Raw genomic sequence first — 23,413 nt, forward strand, 5'->3', positions numbered from 1 at the left:
TTGGTAAGTTTCATTTTGTGTAAATTTCTTTGACTAAATTGTGCATCAATTTCCTGTTTAAAGGAATGTTTTTGTTGTTTTTCAGGATTTTGTCTGTTTTCCTTTCATTTAATTTGACAATCCATTATGGTAACCATTTGAGATCCATTTATTGTTCAAGGTGTAGACTTTTTAACAGTCAATTAGGCATCAACTTTCTTTTTTTCATACTGTGTAAGCCAAAAATCTTTGCAACCCTTGGGAATGATTTGAAGTTTTGAATTTAAAATTTGTAGGAAATATGTTAAATTTGTTCTGAAGATTCAGTATAATGGATTGTTGGGTCCCCCACTTGTAAAGAGGTCTCAGGGTACTTAATGAAAAGGATGCCTGTCCTTCATTCCTTCCTTTTAAATCCAATAAAAAGGCATAATGTTCACAATGTTCACAATACATGAACAAATGAGTAGTCTTCATTTATCAATATAACTGATGTTATTCTTTAGCCTGTTTTTCTATTAGGAAAATTTTCAATCTCTGCTTGAGATCTGCCTTTTTGCACTCTAATGAAAAGGACCAGAGTAAACAAATGCATGTCTGCCAGATTTAGGAAGGAAAAGAGCATGGTTGCAACATTTGTGAACAGTTTTGATTTAGTTCTGAGGCCAATTTAATGGCCTTTTCTGCTAAATAATATGGAGTTTACTTATTTAAACATTTGAAAAATAATAATCAATTGTGTCACTGTGTATAATTTCTTAGCCTAAGGCACAGATCATTTTCTGCTCAAGGGGGAGGGGGCTGGGAAATTAGCACGAAAATAAAAAAAAATGAAAATTGCTGAAATTTTGAATAACTTCATTTTTTTCTCAAATAAACTCCAGCCCTCTTCACTATAAAACTGGTCGGCGCCTTAAGGATTATAAAAGGATCGGACTGGCACAGCATTCTGCATCATGTATGTGTATGCCTGGCAGCCATCTTTTGAAGCCTAAATACAAATAGTGTAACGCCATCCACTATGTCTCATTAGTAATTGAATACCAATAATACTATTGGAAGTGAAATATATGTCTTATAAAAATGCCAAATTATGTTTCATTTAAATTCAATGAAGCTTTTCTAATTTTATCATTTTCCCATCTGTTGATTCGGGATTACAGATTAGGGTCCATAAATCGAATTAAAGGCCGAGCAAGGGAAGGAAGAACAATTTTTCGGGTAGAATTTATTAAAAATCAAGATTTCATGCAAATTTTTTTGCTCTCAGAATTTTAGAGTAGTGCGTACGCCGGATCCGCCCCAATGATTAGTATTTTTATTCGACAGATTTCATGTCTTTTTTTTTTTTTAAAAATAGTAGACAAAAATCCTGGACTTTCATTTCCATTATTCTTACCTATGTTGGACCATGCGCGGCATGGTAATATTATTTCCAGGTATAATGATGGAGAGAAAAACACGATTCTTTTGAGGTCTCCAGTAACACAAAACACGGGGTAAAAATGAAGCATGAGGTCACTTGTAGGATACTTCAATCAAAAATTCGTTTGAAATATCAACAGAACACATTTTTATACATCCAGAAAAAGCAACGACTCGCACGGCGCAGCTCAAAACGACCACAGAGGTCGAACCCTGAGCACCGGTAGTTTATGGTAAGAAAGTGTGGACACGCCATTCAAGTTACACCAAGAAAACTTCATATGGATAGTATAAGTGCACTATTTGATGTTATTACACATGATTTTGCATTTTTCTTTTTAACAAAATAATAATAATAAAATAAAATAAATAATAAAAATCCCGATCCCATGTACCTGTGATTATTGTGAATAAAATTGCTCTGGTATGAAGTCTTAAATTGTAACTGAATTTGTAGAATTGTCGTCGTTATAATATTTTACCGTGGATTTTATCACTCATGTGACCTTTTGGTGACCGCTGAAAGTATTTACTATTTGGTATATAGGTTATACGCTGGTGCATTTGTTACTTTTCACGATATCCACCCTTTTCCTATTGTGAAAAGCACAAATTCGTGGAAAATTGAAATCAACATATATTATTTGGAATTATGAACTTTACAAAAGAAATGAAACAGTGTGGTAATAAACTAAGAACCTAAGGAACATTTGATATTAAACATTTCATTAGAAATGATATTTGAAGAGAGTCAAAGGGTGTCGTATAAAATTCTGCATACGTGCGCACAGATTAAGATTTGAAAGGAGGGATATTAATGGCTATTCATTGCTTTCTGTGTGAATTATGCATGGTGGAATTTTGAAGTTAAAACTCAGTTTTCTTCTTAAGTTTCCTATATCTGGAAGAAATTCTTAATATCTAGTCGAAATCATCTTCGAAATACACCGAGGAAAATATCAAAATGTTGGACAGTTATAGAGGACATATTAGTCAGGTATGGTGAACGCGTTTTTCTACGGATAGGCGGATTACCAGTGGGAAAAGATTATGAACCTCTGTCTGCTGATCTATTCCTTCGCTCATATGAGACAGACTTCATAACAGATCTTGTCCAAAGAGTCCTTTAACATCCAATTCCCGCTACATATGATGTTTTGTTATTGAAAATCCAAAATTCAGTGATTTTCGGCATAAATAATACACAAGGTACAATTATGCGCTAAATTCATTCCATTTTACATAGTGTATCAGCTGAAGTTACTAATACTAATACAACTTCATACGTCTAAATATGTTTAACATCACCAGAAGATGGTAAAATTTAAATTGAATATTTCGGATAACAGATATCCTTCCTCAGCATAAAACTCATAAAACTATATGAGCATAAAACTCACAAAACTTAACGAGCATAAAACTCACAAAGTTCAAGATCAAAACAGATTCAGAAGCTGAATAGCGTGCGCTGTGGGTGGTTGTACCTTTATCAAAGGCTCACATAAGCAACTGATGAGGAGCCTGAATGAAAATAACAAAGAGGGTCTTTTTATCAAAGTTACAATTAACTGTGGAAGACAATTTAAAAAAAATAAAAAGTTCAAATATAGTAGTAGGGCGTATTGATGTATAGCAAGTAGTGCTGTACCAGCCTTAGATCCAAGACCTAAAAATGAATTATTTTTTCTCGTTAATTCCATCTGGAGAAGTTGTTTGCAATTTCTTCATCCAAAAGCTTTCCCGAGATACTCTTTTACATTTTGACCAGTTTTTATTATGTTCTATGATCGTCACAACAATGTTGTGGAGATCCTCCTGGGTGTGTCCGGCAGATCAAAGATGGCGACTCAGAGGGAGGTCTGGTTTGTATTTGTAGTCACTGCGATGACCATTCATACGCCTGTTGAAAGGTTGTTCTGTTTCGCCAACGTACTGCATACCACATATATTTTGATAGTGTCAGGAGGTATCTCTATAGTGGCAAGAGTTTCCTCAGTTAGTTTGATATCCCTGCAGATTTATTCTAAACTTGATAAATTGAGAACACATGTGGTGATTGATGGAGATTGTTGTCCTGCATTTAGTGTTTCTAGTGACTCACTGCTTTTGCTGTTTTTGGTATTTAGTCTGTTTTTGGTCAGTTAGTAGTTGGTCTTCTTCATTTCTTCTTGAAGAGAGATATTTCTTTCTGAGCGATTTTTAAATAACAAAACCACATTAATTATTCTTTTCTTGGCTAGTTTATCAAGTGGTTGCAAACCACGATTGTGTTTGACTTATGTTTTTAATAAAGGTTTTTATATCATTACACGTAGAATGGTTACATCGTTTCATTTTCCGAAACTGTGTTCCTTTAAAATAAATGTGCTAGCTGTTTCTCGAAATTTCATCAGCAGGAATTACTTCGACAAATTATACACACATATACATTTCATCACTATCATCTAAGTTTTCTTGATACCACATCATCTAAAACTTCACCACGGAGTTTGTTACCAATTCACATTCATTGAGATAGAACATACTTCTTCGCTTTCGATACGAGATGCAGCTAAGCGTAAGAGATCGTCGAAGACGGACGACTATATGACAAACGCGATGACTCCAGTTTTTCATTTGTCTTTGACAAAATTCATTTAGCCCATACGTATGGATGTTTGATATCACAGCCATCAATGCGCAATGCCAAAGCCTGTCAACACTCAAGAGATTTTTTGTACAATGCTAAAAATTTCTTTTTACCAATAAACCGAAATTGGTCATCTGATCTTTTCGGAGCAACCATTGATTTTTATGGGGAGGCGCTGGGATCAAATATTTCGTCCTGAATATTTATTTTTGTGTTAAGACTACCCTGACTTTTTATTTTTGATTTCAGCCTGACCTGGAGTTTTTTTCAGGATACATCCAAATACGACAAATAATTGTGACATTTTAGTGCCTACAAAAACATATCCTGATATTTTTTCTCAACAGATTCATCCTGGATTTTTTACCATATGCTACCATCATGCCTTTTTTTTTCAAATTTAATCCCAGCCCTACCCCCCCCCCATGAAAATCAAACGGTTGCTCCCTTACGTCAAATGTTTTGCTTGATGTTATGACCCTATGGTGGTGTGTGTGACCATCTTCAATACATGGAAACAGTTCTATTCTCTCTTAATTTTCATCAAACTATAATCCGAAAATTAACTGAAAAAATGCCGATATGATCTCTCGTATTTAAATATAAAAAATAAATGGGCAATGGGAGTCCCCAGGAGCGTAGCTGAGGCCAAATTGAAGTGTAGACAAAATTACGGCAGGGGGTCTGTGGGCCGCTTAAGGCCCCTAGCAGGTCCAGGGAGGCGAACCCCCCCTCCCTTTTGGACTCTACTGGATGTATTTTATCTAAAAAAATGGCAAAATTAAGTACAGGCAAAAGCTTTTTTTGCCTAACGGCAGCTACGCGCCTGGTCCCGCTAAGAAAATCATAAGTTTTTTATTACGGTATTTTGAATGGCCCATGTCCGTCTTCTCGAGCATGATCTTCGGGAATTCCATTAAAACCAACATTGGTTTGTGTTTTAGACACCGCGATGGCGGCAAGTCTGCTACAAGAAAATTTGCGGAGTCTGCACGATTCGTTATCTACGAATGATACGTTTTCTAAAGATCAATCAGAGAATTCTATTACTGATATAAGACAAATATGCATACACGAGGTTAAAGGAAAAGACTTTGGTAAATGACATCGTCTATAATCCAAAGAAACATACTGTATCCTCGACCTGTCCTGTGTTTGTTTTGTTTCTCTGTACTCCACAATACACTCAACAAAATTCATAACACAACCATATTGGGGTTGAGTGTAAGACTTTTGCTTTGTGAGCAAATGCTCTTTCAACTGTCTCAGGGCTTTAAGGTTTGATTTCTTTTTTGTTGTTACTAGCCTTAGGAAAGTTTGGAGTGAAATAAATATTTAAACTTAAAAAAAATCTGTCTTATTTCTCATTTCTTACAGTTTTTTTAATTTATATGTTTAAAAAGCCTTTTCTAAGAAAACCTACGGTAGACTTAAATGACATTCAAGTGTTTTTTTTTTTTGCCTACAAAAACTTGTGTGTCCCCCATTCTGAAGTTCAAAGCCTAAGGAGTATAATTACCACAGATTTCAATGGATCATTAATTCCTGGTACCATGCACAACAACATATCATTTCCTTACTACCATAAATGTGACATGAAATTTTGTGTTATAGTTTCCAAGGAATTGTGTGATGGGGTTGTTTACGCGAAAGAAACACCTCCAAGCTGTCTTAAGGGTTCTTAAAGTTTATTACCCAATAATAAAACACTAAAAATAGAATATTATAACAGATATAGAAAAGTATTCTCAGTTCATATGTCACAGTTTCATATATATATAATGTTAATAATTAAACCAAGTGAAAACAAATGTATCTTCAGACCCCTGTTTAAATACAATAATTAATTAATGCGCCATGAAAACTGATTTGTTCAACGTGTCATAGTTTTCCTTTCCTCTTTCGTCTACCATGGACTTGACTTTTTATGAGCAACTCAGCGGGTGTTTCTAGAAAAGCGGAGGACGCTTACCTTACCGGTGCACCTGGTCCATGCTCCCAGTTTTTAGTGGAGTCCGAGTTGCTCATTTGCTGTTGTTACTTTGTATGTATGATTTTAGTTACTTTATGTTCTTTGTTGTGTATGTCTGTTTTCCATGTCTGGTCTTTGTGCCTGGATTACACTCTTTTGATTACCACTATAATCTTGGTTCCTTTGATTACTCTTTCTAATCGAGTTCACTCGACAGTGTTCTTTTACATTCTAAAGTTTGAACTCGTAGTGTATACCCACTGGATTATCAACCAATTAATAAGTATTATAATGGATTCAAATACCATCAATTGATCAAAATAAGTATATATAATCAAAAACCATTTCTTACCACTTGTGGAGTGTATCTTGAGTAAAATTAATGGTCCTGGCCAATTTGAAATGTGCATATACAGGATTGTGTCCTAAAACCAAAATACAAATGTAATACAATGCGCTGGCCGTAACCTTTCAATAAATACATGTAGTTAATATATATTATGAAGAATAAAATTCAGCTGCCATGAAAATACTCAAGCTCTCTGAATCTAATTCTTCACATATTAAATAGTATTTTACCCAGTTCATGCAAGGAAAACTAAAATTGACTAGAAAAGATAAAAATCATTTATAAGAGTTATTTTATGTTATGATCAGAGTGAAAATTTGCAACTTACAAAATGTGTTAGAAATGCCATTCCTGTCTACCGGTATCATGTCTAACCAGATAAACAGTATATCATACATGTATACTTGAATACGGCAATATCAAACTCAATGCAACCAGGACTACTTTTACAAACAAGTCCGTACTATAAGAAATCCTAAACCCCGTCTCCTGATCGAGAACAATAGAATTCCAACCTACCACCAATAATCAAACAAACAAATCAAATCTTCAAACCAGGTATACTCGATAACAAAATTGAATAGCTCAATTAATTCATAAATATTCATAAGTACTACTAGAATTTTCAGAAATCAATCAGCTAAACTGTTACCCTATTTTTATTTTTTTGGGGATTAAAATACAATATTACTACATAATTACATTAAAATAAGATATAATATAAATAACAGAAAAATCACTGTTAAAGTTGCGCTTTACAAATGTGTGATGGAAAGAGAGACAAATAAGGCAAAATCAATATGTCTCCACTCCAATGTTGGGGAACTTCAGAAGGCATTATGATATAAGTGTTACTTACAATAATAAACAATTATCTTCTTTTGCAGATCTTTACTGCTCTGTTTTGTTTGACAAAGATATTGGTGTAACTAGGTATCTTACAAAGACAGTTACAAAGGATGAGGTAACATTTTTTGTACAATATAAAATTTATTTATATCTAAGTCACAGAAAATTTATGGATGATCAGTTATGCAGGGATAGTTCTGGGACATGGAATTGCAGTAATAATGCAGTTATTCTCCAAATGCCATGCTGCCAAAGTTGCTGTGCCTTTCATGGATGCTAATTTTCTGAAATGCCACATCAAAAGTCTATTGTGCTCACCTCCATGAAATTTGTATGTGTTTTATCAAACAGTGATTCGATTTTATTGTTTTGATTAGACTGGTTGCTTGTCGCTCTTACTATGTTTGTAAGACAGCACTTCTCTGAAACCAGTTCCTTTTAATAAGTCTAAACTTATATTTTTGTTTCCGAGTAAGGTTCCAGTTTTCAAATTCATGGTAAGATTTCATACAATGCATACTTGCCAACTTACTCAATTTAATCTGGTTTTCACGATTTTAACCATTTGACCTGCTTACACGTTTTTCAGGTCAAATTTGTCCAGAACTTCATTTTGTCAAAATAAAAAAAAAACTCAGAATTTATACCCCTATATTTGTTCTTCAATCTCTGAGGAGCAATCAGCTGATCAGAGTTATTGATGATGGTTGACAATTAGAAAAATTATTCGATCTACCACTATTTTATGAACAGCCAATCATTTCCTAAAGATTAATTTCTACTCCACAATTAATTTGACAAATATTGTCAATTGCACAGGTCTAAAATTTGTTGAATCATTATAAAATTACCACTGTTTGTAAAAAATGAGTTAACTCCCCTGCAGTCCGTTTGAGTCCGACAGGGTGATCAAAGATGTTTCCTAGATTTTGTTAGCTTAATACTTAATAGTATCATTCTTTCACATAGAACAAAACTGTGCTGATGCTTGGACTAATCCCATTTAAATTCAAATTTTTTCCTGCAATTGACATTAATGGAACAAAGGAAGATGTGCTCACTGTATTTTAAAAATGGTAGAAATACATTTGTATGTATATAAAATGTTTTCTCATTTATTGATTTGAATTGAAACTTCAAAATTTCAGCTAGGTTTGTAAGAATCCATCACAGAAATGGGCTTACAAACTTCAATCTACTACAATGCATGCACTTGTTGTTTAATTGAAAAAAGCCCTTTAATACTAGAGTGGTTGTCTCATTAATACATTACTACAGGATAACCCATGTAGTTAGCAAAAGATGTCCTGAAAATGTCCGTTCACATGTGTCTTGCCTGAAAACCCCCATGGGGATTTTCAAAAGTTGGCAGGTATGATAATGTTGAGTATAATTAATTTCCAAAACATCTGGACTCGTCATAGGCAGAGTCTATTATCAAATTTTAAGCTGTATTAAGTCATAATTTTGTAAAGCTGTAAAATTCTACAGTTAATTACAGCTTGTAAAGGTGGATAAAGTTCAGTGTTTTACAGTGATCTGTCAATCAAATAAACATACCACCAAAAAAAAATAGGACAAAGATTTTGATAATAGCAACCAAATTGATTCAAGGCAGATGAATTTGAAAGCTTTTATTTTAGGCCTAATCTTTCAAATTTTTCATAACAAAACTCAAAATATACATACAGTATGAAAAAAAACTCCAAATAATCTGCACCATAAAAGTGCAGCCAGGAAATGGCTTCCAAACTCAAGTGAAAATGTTTAAAATTGTTTTCAGACAGGAGCTTTTGCCCCTTGACTTTAATGGAGGCCTAGGTGGCCTACAGACCCCAACCTGATTTGAAGGGCCCATTGGATAGGATAGGATAGGACAGTTGATAGGACAAATTGGATTATGACTGTTTACCTTTTAGTTTTTGTGTAAGGCTAGTTTTGTTGCTCAAGCCTGTTAAGTACCTTAATTTTTAAAAGAAGAATTGTTTAGATGTTTTTATATTCTCCTACAGATAAAGTTTGTGGGAGTATAGGAATCACCATGTCTGTTTCTTGCTGCCCTTTCATTCATGGACCTAGAAAGCACAGCTCCTAAACCATTCTGTGGATTTTGATGAAACTTTATAGAAGGGTTTAGCATATATATACATGTATATGCATGATGCAAGATGATTAAAGTTGGATGCTTGCAAAGGATGATATTGTACTTGAAGGTTTTTCTTTGGAATTATGTACCGTAATTCTTTAGTTTGTAAGTAGGGGGTAACAATCCACTGGTATATCGGTGCATCACAGTCTTTAAAGTTATGCTCTGGAAATTGATACTTGGAGGACTAGTTTTACGATTCCAATCAGATTCCTCATTTAGCTTAACCAGAAGTTAAAAATGGAGTAACAACGGCTAAAAATTGTTTCTTAATCACAAACCGATTTATCTGCTGTTTTGAGCACTTAAGATTTGCTTAAAGTGTGAGGGATAAAGCTAGTCATTCTTACAAGCTTGACTATGTGTAATTTTTTCGCAATTTGTTAAAATTTTAATGAAATAACACAAACAAGAAATGTTTGTAAAAATTGCAATACAAATGGGATCGACAGCCAAGCTTCTTGATACAACTCCTCTTTAACTATTCTGTAAAGTATAATGAAACTGTATATGAGGAATAAAGTCAGATAACTGCTGCTTAATGTTAGCAAATTGAGATGTTCCAACGAAAAAGTTAAGCATGACGCAAGGATCACTCATTGAGCTCACTTATTTTCTAGTTTATGTTGAATTTGCAGAGGGTTTATTTGAAATGGCTTATTTATTTATGATACATTTTGCTTCCTTCTAAATGATGTAAGAATTGTACTGGAATTAAGTTGAAGAATCTATTACCTACATACTGTAGAGGAGATATCCTTATGGTATCAGTTTTCATGGCTTTCATGGTTTGGTCAAATGTTGAAATTTAACTTTCATTAAAATATTACATTACATTGTGTATTCTAAAATAGCTTAATGAAATCCACAAAGTTTAAAAAATCTTAAAAGTTAAAAAAAAAAAAAAGACATGAAAATTGATATTAATGAATTGATTTTAGTATTGAACTATATGTACCTTCAAAGAATTATATTCCTTCATTTTCATGTTTATTTTCAGTTCCAAAGTAGTAAACAGAAAATTCTTGAACTTTTGTCAGAGTTCATTCAAAAAGTGGAAAAGAAAGTATCTCCATATGCATTGGAAATTAAGGTTTGTTTTGAAAACAAATACTATCCAATAAATAGGATTCATTTATATACTATAATTATTTTAGGTTTCCCCCTTACTGAGTAGTTTTTTTACAATTTTTCTAATTTTTTTTGCTTTACAATTATGATATTTTAGATTCCATGAATTCTAATTCAGTATTTTTTTTTTTTAGTAGTTTAGTGATGTGCATTTTTTCTTTAAATGGAATGTTTTTGTATGCACTGTATGCAGTAAATCTATGTCAAATAAATAAGGATTATCATTGTTCTACTCAGTCACTGCATGTAAGAACTAACATCACTCCATTTTACTTTCTGTTCGATAACTGTTTCGGAGCCCTCAGGATTTTCCCTTTGGATGATGCTTTCAGAATCTTAAAGATGAAATCTGATTGGCTGATCAGAAAGGTCATCAGAAAAGAAAATAGAATAGAGTGTTATTATATCCTACATGCAGTAACTGAATGGAACAATTATGGGTCTTATTTTGATTAGATTGTACAGTAGTAATGCTAGTTATTAAACATTTTATTTTTTTTAAATATGGAAATGGGCCTAATATTTGGTTTGTTACAATTTTTCCAAAGTTAAATGAAAGGTACAGACTAAGCTAGAATATTGTGATAAAAAATAGAATCGAAAGCTGTACGTATCAAATGTAACTGATAACATTGTAGGATATTTGTATGTCACTGTTTATGAGAGAAAGAGGAGCCAAAATCAGAGCTGCTGCTATCTCAGTTCTGTGTAAGGTAAGTGGCTATATATAATGACTTTAGGTCATTTTTATTTTGTGTTGAAGATTTAGATTCAAAGGTTTATTATAATCTCACACATACTGAAGCATAAACAAAATAAATAATTTCGAATTTACATAATATTATTTAATATGTATGTGCCATTCTTAGAAGAATTTTGAGAGGCTTTGGAAATATACATTATTATTGTTATTTACATAAAAAATATAATAGTAAGGTACTGCAATACATGTGACATTAATGGATAAAAATGATACATGTACATAAAAGGTATCAACAATAGAAAATACTATTTCATGGTTATAACAACAGGACTACATAATCTTTCACTTTCGAATAAAAATATAAATTTCTCATCATCTGAAGAAGTTAAAAAAATTCTTATTTTGATTTTTGTTTATATAACAATGCTCATGAAAAAGGATGTTAGATATTTTGCCTTATTTTGTGATTGGTAAGTTATGTGATTGTAAGTAGATTCTGCAAAAGGAAAAAGAAGAATAAAATTAAATATTGTTTTTTTCAATATGAATTTCCATGGATACTAGTGAATATTATTGTGGTTATTATGTAGTTACTTGAGTTGACAGCCGGAACTTCGGTGGGGAAAGATTTTGAAGTAACAAAAATGGCAGAGAAACTGTTCATGGAGTTTGCTAAGACACTGTCCAAGTGTCCTGCTACAGGTAAAGATTGTTATTGATTATTACTTGTGTGTGATATGGTAGTGATGTCTGTGCACCAACTACAAACAAATTTACCAACATATTATGTATTGTGATGTTTACTGTAGACAATTTGATTTTGTCGCAATCACCTGAAATTACAAACCAGAGTCCTCAAAAACTTGTTTTGCCCTGTCAGTCATGGGACTGGCTGGTTAGATTGTCCAGTCAGTCTCACAGATATTTAGCCAGTCCCACTCATTTTCGTTTATTTACTGTTGGCTAATTAAAATTCTTTAATGACTTAATGGTATGCCAAGTTGCTTTTCATTTTGTTGTATTGACTTGGTTGTGGAGCTTTTTTCTCAATCTGTTTTCAGAAATGGCTATAATACAGGTTTATGTATTTCCGATTTTGCATGTGATTAGTTTAGTAACTTTAGTTTGTATCAATATAATTATCTGAATATCAATAATTTTAATTTATCATAATCATTCTTCAACAGCAGATTTTTTAATCCATGAAAAGTTTTCTGCTTCAGTCTGCTCAAAGTCAAACTCATCACCACTGTCCATTTCCCCATTTGCTGTTAAATCGTAGCTCTTGATATTTTTCTGTTTTTGTGATCTAACGTTAAAATCACAAAAAAAAAAAAAAGTTCGCAGCAAATTCCCCATGATCATCATCATCTTTATAGGCATTGTATTATTAGTCTGAACGGCATATGACAGTTGCTTGGCCGTATGCCAGGAACGGCACTGGTAAAGTGTTGAATAGGCCACATTAGGTATCAGTCTTGTATTACATATTCCTGACCGGGTGTATGTCAAAACATGGAGGCTAAAAAATATAGTGCACTTCCTTTTTGCTTTTTCCTGTTTTTGTTTCTTGGCAAATGACTATCATTTTTCATCAGTAGTACAGGGTAAATATCAAGCTATGACACAAAAAAACTTGTTTTTGAGGAAAAACAGTATTTTCATTAAAAATAATGCTTCAGAAAAGGGGTCTATTTTATGAACTCAAAATAAAAGTGAAAGTAGAAAAAGTCTATAATTAGTTTGGCCTATCCTGGTGTACCAAAGTTCGTGCCTTTTTTTCAAAAATGGACTTAAAAATTATTTTTGACATTTCCTTAATTTAAAAACATGGTCAAAAGTTAGATTAAAACTCCTTGTCTATTTTTTAAAAAATCATGAAAATTTAAGGTATACTATAGAAGCCTGTGGAGCAAAGAATACAAGACTAAGACCATTAGTCATTAGCATGATGTCAACAATCTGGTACCCAATGTTAAACCCGGAAATGGAATTATGCAAACCAGTCAACAACTAATAACCAAACAAATAATCAAACCAACAAAGCACTGTGACGGCCATTTTTTACCAGCGGTCCTCGGACCATCACTCGTGATAAAAACATCGGACAACCCTGTTTTTTTACGGTCAGGACTGGCAGGACTGACAAATTTTGCGTACTCTGACCAACTTGTTAACCAATAGAATTTTCAATCAGTTACTGTTTATCTTGTAGATTTGTAAACAAGGCAATTACAACCAGGAATTTCTATTTGGATTGTTGATATATAAAATATGCATATTAGTTCTTATTGATGTTAGTATTCCAAATACATTTTTTGTTCAATAAAATTATTTGGTTGTATATAGATAATGACAGCCGATTTCTTACTTTTGTAACATGAAAATAAATGTTCTTGTGGGACGGATGGTTCTGGAATGCTCAGATACTGATGGATCAAGTCTGCTTGAATGGGGTATTTTGCAGAGTTTTCATTCCACCATTAAAGTGAGGATTTGTTGTGCACAACATGCTCTTTCTTATAAAGTGAGATCACAAATTTGTATTGATGACTGTGATGCTTTTTCTGGGGTTTTCAATAATTCTGATAAGCGTTTTTATTTAAGATGATTTTAACCCACAAAAAAAAAAAAGATTTACGAGCTGTTACATTATTATTAATTTCTCAAAGTATCACATCTATGGGTTTTTGTTAATTACTAAGAAATGTGTAGATTTGCAGGTGTTATTTTATTTGGACATATGGGGCACATGCTTTGACATACTATATAGTATGTAAAATTATATAATAAAGCCTTCTCTGAACACAACACTCATGATTATTTTTTTCATACTTAAAACTATAATTGGAATCCACAGCCTCTCTTCTTAGCATGTGGCATATATGAGATAGAGACGACTGGTTTGCTCATAGTCAAAACAATTTTTTCAAGTAAAGTTACGTGCCTGCCTGCCACTGTTGCTTCTGTGAAATTAAAGTATGGTTCAGATTGACAAACTAGTATTCATAAAATACAAATATACCTAAATACTAACATTTTAGAACATTTAATACTAAAACTATTTCTTGTTGATGTATATTGATCATTATATAAACAGTGAAAGAAAAGGTGTATGTAATACTTGGTGTGATGGCAGAAATTTACCCAGAATACATGACAGGATATGCTCCAAGGCTTATTGGACAATGTGTGGCTTCACTCAAAGAACAGGTACATCATGTGATAGCAAGATATACAGACTTGTCTTATACCAAGGTCTGAATATGCCATGCAGCCAGACACAACTTTAATGATTGTACCTCTTGCGCAGAACAAGCTCCCCTTACTCATTAAATCGAGGCATTCTTCGGCACTCATGATTATATTTTGGTTATTCACTCTTTCCAATTAATTACCCTATTATTATTTGGTTTCTAAAAATCAACTTTGTATTTACATGTATGCATTTTTTTCTGAATGAATGTTGACACCAACAATAGTTTCTGTTGTTTTCCAAAATGGACAGAGAGCATCACATGTTCCTATTATTTTGTCGAAACTTTAAATGATGAAAATGTGTATTAAAAATGGTAGTAAAATTATTTTCTGTATAATATACACTAACTGGAAGTTGTGGGAAAATACTTTTATTGTCCCTTGGGAAGAACTGTGGTGTTGGTTCAGGGCAATAGATGATCCCTCAGAGACAATAAACATACTATTCCCTTCATATATAGTCACTAAGTACACGAGCAAATTGCAACTGTTTTCATGTGATTTAAATCATATTATCATATTACAAGTATTAAAATTAGACTTGTCGGAAATATTTGGTAAAAAATACTATATTTTCGGTGAAAAAGAAACGTAATAATTGCATTTTATGTGCAAAATTTGCTTTTATGTAAAAATCGTCCTCATGAGACTGTCAGTGGAGGGAGATGGGGGAATCTTCCACATGAACTGTTCTGAAGGTAGGCAGGTATCAGTGATTTTAAGCAATTTGTCAACTTTTTTTCATGTTTCTTAGCAGTACTCTAGTAAATTACATGCTTATATATTTATCTTACAGTAAGATTTATGATAATTATTTTACAGATGACAAGCAAGACTAAGAAGGTTGAGATGTCTATCATTGCTGGTTCACTGGAAGGATTGAGGGCTTGCCTGATCAATTTTACACAATCTGCTGATGAAGGTGATTATGATTGCAATCCAAGATTACTAATTTTTTACCAAAAGATCTACTTTTATGTAGGTTCACATGCACAGAGTGATCATGGTTTATTTCTAATTATAACCCCCTTTTTAAAGTGGGGACTATATTTCAATCCCCTTGTTATATTGTTGCTTTGAAAATATGTTATCATACAAGTACATGTATGTTCAGAATGTATTTAAGTGGGGATAAACATATATTGTTTCTTTTTTAGGTGCTAAACATTCATATGACATCTTTAAATACACCAGAATGGCTATTAGTAACACAGATTTGTCGAGGTATGAAGTACCAAAGGCTGCACTGAGGTTGATAGCTAAACATGCATCACAGTTCAACATGTATCTTTTTGATGATTATCAGGTATATAGAGTTAGAATTAAGATAATTAAAAAAGGCTTTTTCGTAGTCTAAGTAAGGAGTCCTAATAAAAATACACTCTTTCTAAGTTCTAGTGAGGAGTTGTAATAAAAAGAGCCCCTTAAACCAAACTAGTTTTTATGACTTAACCATCCATTGATTATACAGTTAGGTATGTTTAAGATTATATCTAAATGCTCATATTCTTAAAGATAAATAATGTAAAATCAGATAAATAACAAGTTACATGGCACTGGGGATCAAATCAAGCAGCTACTTTAAAATTAAGTTGTTTTAAAAAGTTAAAAAACAAAACAAAAAAATAACCAAATTGTTGATAACAACATTTTATATACTGAAGACTTTTATATGCGGGGTTAAAGAACACACTGTGGATTTTAGTACTTATTTTTTTTCTCCATTGTACTGTTTTATGGTAATGCATATGTTCACAGTTTTTATCTAAAATATACTTATTCCACAGTATTATTACATTATTTCAAGGGTATTCTTATTCCACAGTATTACTACCTTATTTCAAAGGTATTTAGTTAGAGTGATTATTGGCCAACTTTTAATTATAGTTTTTTTACTTAAAATGATTTTCTAGATAGGAATAAGATTTTTCATTAAGAACATTCAGTGTATTGTTTTTTGATCTACTGTAGGATATGTATGAGAAGTTGAGGTTTTGGAGTAAGCATCATAACAGAGATATGTTATATGAAGGTATGGCGGCAGTAGAAGCATTCCTTAAGCAGGTTGGTACAGTCAATTGTTCTTTATGTGTTAGATCATTTACATGTAGCAATACTTTCTAGTTCTTACGTAAAATTAATCAATAAAAAATTAGAATCTCCCACATTAAAATTAGATTTGTGGGGAATTGTTGGTAAAAAATACTATATTTTCTGTGAAAAAAAAAGTAATAATTTTGTTTTATGTGCAAAATTTGCTTTTATGTAAAAATCATCCTCATGAGACTGTCAGTGGAGGGAGGTGGGGGAATCTTCCACATGAACTGTTCTGAAGGTAGGCAGGTATCAGTGATTTTAAGCAATTTGTGTTTCAGATTCCTATATAAATATACAAAACATTACTATTAAGGTTCCACCCATGTAAATTATAAAAGCATAGATTAATCTACATTTATTATTGCCTTTACATTTGGCAACTAGTTTGTTTATAGACCTGTGTCTTGTATTGTTGTATTTGCTTCTTAAGATTTCAGAAACTCTTGTACAAAGAGCAAAACAGGGGAAGAAGGAAGGTGCTGTCTTTAAGGTGAGTGACAAACAAATACATATTTAGTTGAAAACTTCAACATTTTCATATTTGCCTTAAAATTTGATTATTTTTTTTCCAAAATAATAAGTCTTTGTATCTATTATAAGTTTATCCTGAATTATCTTTTATCAGGATTATCTTATTAAATGTGGAGAATTTTCTGTGTAGTGAACAAATCTAGGGAAAAGATTTAAATACTTTAATAGTATTTCATTATTTTTTTACATTCAATAAGTAGGTGACTTTATATTGTTCTTGCAATATCTTCATTAATATATATCTGATAAAAAAAAATCTACAGAGAAACTTTTATGATAAAATTGGCAAAAACATGATAAAAATAGTGTTAATGATATTTTTCAGTATTTTGTGACCCAGTTCAGGGGCATTATAAATGATAACTCTGCTACACCCAAAGAATTGTCTCTGGCAGTCCGAGGTTATGGTTTGTTAGCAGCTGTATGTATATGTAGATTTATATCATTTTCTTGTCTATTATATTTGTAATTAGTTATAAAATTAGAAATGGAAGAAAAAAATGGAATTAAATTTACAAAGATAGAATAATTGTACTCTTTTTTCAACTTTATGTAGAATAATCTGATGTAACCAAAAAAGAGGGACAAGTTATATGTGTGGGTAATCAAATGGCAAATAAAAACACTAATGAATTTCTTGCCAATGTGCTGATGAAAGCTGATGTAAATAAGTGTACCCACATTGTGGCAGTACTTAGCTATTTAGAGTTAGTTTTACCCTGTCAGGTGTTTAGCTGTTTTGATAAAGTAATCATTCTGGTTATTATGTTACAGCCGTGTAGAACTTTCCTCCAGTCCACTGATGTACAGTTTATGTTCACTGAAATGATTACCAAAAGTCAACAACAATTTCTTGTGTGAGTTTTAATATTACTCGTAAAAACTATCAGAGTTAGGTACCATTTTGAAGAGTTGCTTTATACTGTAGTGCAGCAACAAATTTAAAAAGAAGGAAAATATGTGCTGAAAATTATAACACAATTAATCAGATAAGTTGATTATTTTGGCATTTGATTTATTTGTAGACCAACTAATGACTTTGAAGACAGGTTGTACAATCTACCAAGCTATCTGGAGTCTCTGGCAAATATTATATTCCAACTGGATGATGTAAGTTATTTGAAATATACTTCGTTTATTTTTATTTAATTGTTGAATGGTTGATGGCTGATAAGTGTCAGATTGTGCATGTTGATATGTTAATTGTAAAACATTAAATATGGGAACATTGGCTACAAAATACGGAAGCATCAGCAGTGGGATGATTCTAACAACAGAATCCAAGAACATGGCTTAAACATGAATACATGAAACAGAGACAATCTACATACACAATGAATGAACAGAGACGATCTACATACACAATGAAGCAACAGTGACAATCTACATATACAACGAAGCAACAGAGATGATCTAAATACACAATGAAGCAACAGTGACGATCTACATATACAGTGAAGCAACAGAGACGATCTACATACACAATGAATGAACAGAGACGATCTACATACACAATGAAGCAACAGTGACGATCTACATATACAATGAAGCTACAGAGACAATCTACATACACAATGAAGCAACAGAGACGATCTACATACACAATGAAGCAACAGAGACGATCTACATACACAATGAAGCAACAGAGACGATCTAAATACACAATGAAGCAACAGAGACTATCTACACACACAATGAAGCAACAGAGAGGATCTACATACACAATGAAGCAACAGAGACGATCTACATACACAATGAAGCAACAGAGACGATCTACATACACAATGAAGCAACAGAGATGATCTACATACACAATGAATGAACAGAGACTATCTACATACACAATGAAGCAACAGAGACGATCTACATACACAATGAAGCAACAGAGAAAATTTACATACTCAATGAAGCAACAGAGACGATCTACATACACAATGAAGCAACAGATACCATCTATATACACGATGAAGCAACAGAGATGATCTATATACACAGTGAATGAACAGAGACTATCTACATACACAGTGAAGCAACAGACAAGATCTACATACACGATGAAGCAACAGAGACGATCTACATACACAATGAAGCAACAGAGACGATCTACATACACAATGAAGCAACAGATACCATCTGTATACACGATGAAGCAACAGAGATGATCTATATACACAGTGAATGAACAGAGACTATCTACATACACAATGCAGCAACAGAGAAGATCTACATACACGATGAAGCAACAGAGACGATCTACATACGCAGTGAAGCAACAGAGATGATCTACATGCACCATGAAGCAACAGAGACTGTCTACATACACAATGAAGCAAACCAAAATAAAAAAGGATTACACATAAAAGCTAAAGAGAAGGTAAACAGAACATCACAAAGCAAATTTAAGCACTAGCAATAACTGGGAGTGACTTAAGGTGCTGTTAAGGGTAAGCATGTGCTGCTTCGCCAGCGACACCCTCCATATTGCAAGTGAGTTTAATCCAGTAATTATCTAGCAACAATAATGCAATTCTGAGACAGGTGTCTAACACTACTGACATTAGGGCGTAATCATTCATTTTTAACTATTTATGATGTAAGAGTATTAGATAACTTGGAAATAGTGGACAAATCTCCAAAAATGATTAGTTTAAGAAGTGAAACTTGTTTTTATGGTATCTGACTAATAGGTTCAGTGATTTTGTTGAAGGTATAATATTAGGCATATGTAACCTGTTGGTCTATGCCTGAGAAGCCAAACTAAGCTGTAGCACTTAACATTTCGAAATTAAGGTAGAGAAGTTGATTAAACCACACACAACAAGTTGGAAGTGATGTAATGGTTTTGACCTGTTTGTCCATTATTGAGTCATAGTAGGCTTGTTGCCGTGGTAGTGCTTCCATTTCTTGGCAATCTTGGTTCAAACTTTATTGACTGATCAGTAGTTATAAAAGCTTGGATGGGATTGATTTTTACAGAAATCTGTAAGACTCTTAATTTTTTTGCAGGGGAACTTCGAAAATGATTGATTTAGGCTTGTTGCCTAAATAAGGCCTTCATTTTTTTTATGGATTTCCATTTTGTTTAGTCGCTACAAAAGTTAGGAGGGGATGGATTTTATTTAATGTCCGGATTTTCTGCTTCTTTAGGTGCAAGATAAGGTTTTACACGAGATGACAACTCTAGTAATGCAGGTTTTCAGATTTTTGTAGATTTTTTTTTCCTGACAGGCCAAAATCAGACTTCTAGTGGGTTAAATGTGTATAGGTTACTGTAACCTCAAATACAACAGTGTTACTCATTTAGTATTCAGGTTATTCCTATCAATTACTGTGAAAGTACTTTAATTCATGGATACCATTTTTTGTGGATAAGGGAAGAAATACAAGTTCATGGATTCTTGAATTCATGGTTTTGAGGTTTTCAGTATACAAATCAATGGAAATCTGCTTTTCTTTGGGAACCAAATTTAGTGGTTTTGTCTTCCCACGAAAACCACAAACAATAGTACAGTCGACTCCACTTAATCGCATATCGCTTTATTGCATATTTCGGTTATTAGCATAATTTTCTCCTGCACAAAACCATTTCCTATTATTCTATTAGGGAAAAAATCGCTTATTTGCATAGGCCTTGCAGGTGCATTTCGGTTTATTGCATAGCAAATTTTGCCTCATCCAGGTAAAGACAGGTTTTCCCAAATTATATTTTAAGCCTTCGGGTCATAAATATGTCAATCATATTTATTGTTGTAAAAACTATATTATCATCAATCAGGAGGTGTTAATAATGGATTAAAAATATAATGGACATAAAAGACATTTTAAATGATTTCTAATTACATTAAAATAAACAAGCACCTAGGTGAACAATGACTTCTGACGACATGCCAAACATCACCTTATGATGCGGCTTGGGGTATTTTTTGTCCCTATTTAAATTCTTCCGACTGCAAATGATTATCAGTGTAAATTTAATTTTCTTTAATGAGCTGAACAGTTTTTAGTGAGCTTGGGTTACTAGGCATAAATATCAACCGAAAATTAAAAGTCATCATTCAGTACAATGTCTAATGAAATTCAACTACCCTAAGGTGCCCTATACTATCCAAACTTCATAGGAATATATCGAGGTCAATGACACGTATAATACACAACTATCAGTGTACAATGGTGATTGAACAGAGGAATAAAAATGCACAGACCATTTCAAAAGCCCAGAAACTGCAAACATTGATGAATATTACACTGAATCGTGGCTGAAATATGAAATATGGGATTTTCTTTCATAAAAAGGTCAGGAAATTACTTGACTATTTATAGATGAGAAACACATGGTTTTACTTATAAATACACACAACGTAAAGAAGGTCAATAAACAAGACAAACACAATATATATTATTATTTATTGATAAAAGAACAACACAATGAGAAGGTCTATAACAATTAAATACCAGATCAGAAATGTCGAACAGTGATATCCCTGGTTGATCCACAGTATCGTCTTACCTGAACTCACACTTCCGGTAAAATCGTAATTTCGGTTATAAGAATAGCCCGGTTATTTGCATAATTTTTACTGGCAAATAGGCTATGCAATTAAGCGGAATCCACTGTACTTTCACAATACTTTATTTTGCTTACCTCTTTTGATGGCACTGGCATGTAGGACAGTCTTTAGGAGGACAAAAAAATGATAAATTGTTATAATCATTATTTAATTACTTAATCCTATTGCTATTTAGTGAATGAAATATGTTATCAACTAAACTAATAAAGTATGTAAATCTTATAAATTGTAGATAACGGAGACAGATGCCATATTGTTAGAGAGATTATTGATAGTTATGATGGAGAATGTTCCAATAATCCACCATACAAAGAGATACATTGCCATTAAATCTATGTTGTGGGTTCTCTTGTCTGTGATGCCAAAAGGTGCCACCTTCCAGAAAATTACATCTACAATTGGTATGTGAATACTTTAGGCAAATCTATTAATGGGAATAGTGCACACATGTAATCATCAACAATTGTTCTGGAGACTTCTTGAATAGAAATAGATTTGATTAATGAATCACTTTTACCAATTAATTCAATGTTTTAATTTCTTTAAAGACCTCTATGCATTTCAATTTTGGGAAATTTTCAAACTACGAAAATATCATTATTTTTTGTGGGTTTCGACTTTGTAGGTTTTGCAAACTTTGAAATTTGGTATCCAATGGAAAGGAAATTTACCATTCATTTGTATGTTTGATTCAAAAATTTAAGAGCCTTCAAACTTGAGTTTTTTCTCCTGAATCACAAAATTTGGTACCCACAAATAAAAGTATTTTCACAGTACATAAATCTGACTTTAGTGTCAGTTTAAAAAAAAAAAAATACAATTGAAAATAACCTGTAAGTATGTTCGTGAATATTTTATACTCCATGTAACAAGTTGCGGCATCCCCTGGATAGTGCCTTCATTTTTAGATGGATTTCTTTCAAACTCCAATGAATGGTAATTATATAAGCTTGGATGAGGTTAATTTACTCAGAAACGGGTCATAGGGACCAGTTTTTAGGAGTTTTTTTACTTAAAAAATTAATGATTGAGGCCTGTTGCCTGGATAATATCTCCATTTTATAATTTTTTTATGTATTATACATTCATGTATCTTGCTATGAATTTCAGTGTTCCAAGGATTAATCAGAACATGTTCCCACCCACCAATAGTAGACTTAGAACAGTCTGATGAAGACAAACCAGAAACTGGTGTAAGGTCCATAACATATAAAGACTATATAGAAATGTGGTCAGGGCTCTTTAGTAGTCCTAAAATAAAGGTAGGGTAAATTATGGTTCTTGTCACATGCACTTCAAAGAAAATTTTTCATTCAGTCTTTAAGGGGAGAAAAATTAAATGGTACCATTACTATTAAGAATTACTTTTATCTTTTATTTGCTGGACTAAAAATGCACAAAGATCATATTGGTGTAACAAAATCTTTTAAATCTCACTTAAACTGATAAATTCAGTTTATTGTTAAGTACTTTGACATAATGTAAACCAACTTATTTTCAGGAAATATTTATTTTTACTAATTTCATGAGCAATAAAAAATCATGTAAACAAATCACAGCAAATATGTCCCTACATTATGGAATACATGTTTAACAGATTTATAGTATCGCAAATGAATAGTTGTGAAATTGAATTGAATCCTGAAGCCTGAAAATAATTTGATATTCAGTAATCAAAATGAACAATCTGTTCTGGATATTCAAACTTTAGATAATTCTACTGTAGGTTTGTACAGTAACCCTGGTTTAGCCTGTGTGCAATATATCATCAGAAGA

At 32.6% G+C, this 23,413-nt stretch overlaps 1 protein-coding gene across 3 annotated transcripts in view; it reads left to right on the forward strand.

The window, feature by feature from the left end:
* Nucleotides 1-4,976: 4,976 nt before the first annotated feature.
* Nucleotides 4,977-23,413, forward strand: part of LOC148619344 (DNA-dependent protein kinase catalytic subunit-like) — a 99,117-nt gene continuing 80,680 nt past the window's right edge. Inside the window, exons 1-15 of one of the 3 annotated variants that reach the window (XM_088579134.1) lie at nucleotides 4,977-5,130; nucleotides 7,242-7,318; nucleotides 10,350-10,442; nucleotides 11,119-11,193; nucleotides 11,774-11,885; nucleotides 14,284-14,396; nucleotides 15,264-15,363; nucleotides 15,599-15,747; nucleotides 16,413-16,505; nucleotides 16,969-17,028; nucleotides 17,395-17,490; nucleotides 17,844-17,926; nucleotides 18,095-18,179; nucleotides 21,870-22,038; nucleotides 22,748-22,899. In XM_088579134.1, the coding sequence (XP_088435260.1) occupies nucleotides 4,986-5,130; nucleotides 7,242-7,318; nucleotides 10,350-10,442; nucleotides 11,119-11,193; nucleotides 11,774-11,885; nucleotides 14,284-14,396; nucleotides 15,264-15,363; nucleotides 15,599-15,747; nucleotides 16,413-16,505; nucleotides 16,969-17,028; nucleotides 17,395-17,490; nucleotides 17,844-17,926; nucleotides 18,095-18,179; nucleotides 21,870-22,038; nucleotides 22,748-22,899 (1,602 nt within the window). In that variant the 5' untranslated portion in view covers nucleotides 4,977-4,985. Of the gene's footprint in view, nucleotides 5,131-7,241; nucleotides 7,319-8,986; nucleotides 9,130-10,349; nucleotides 10,443-11,118; nucleotides 11,194-11,773; nucleotides 11,886-14,283; nucleotides 14,397-15,263; nucleotides 15,364-15,598; nucleotides 15,748-16,412; nucleotides 16,506-16,968; nucleotides 17,029-17,394; nucleotides 17,491-17,843; nucleotides 17,927-18,094; nucleotides 18,180-19,223; nucleotides 19,444-21,869; nucleotides 22,039-22,747; nucleotides 22,900-23,413 lie in introns of those variants that run through there. The other 2 variants (XM_088579135.1, XM_088579137.1) reach the window with 2 other exon arrangements.

The sequence above is a fragment of the Perna viridis genome, chromosome 4, assembly GCF_037379345.1.
Source record: "Perna viridis isolate PV_CMFRI_1.1 ecotype Kerala chromosome 4, ASM3737934v1, whole genome shotgun sequence".
Classification (NCBI taxonomy): domain Eukaryota; kingdom Metazoa; phylum Mollusca; class Bivalvia; order Mytilida; family Mytilidae; genus Perna; species Perna viridis.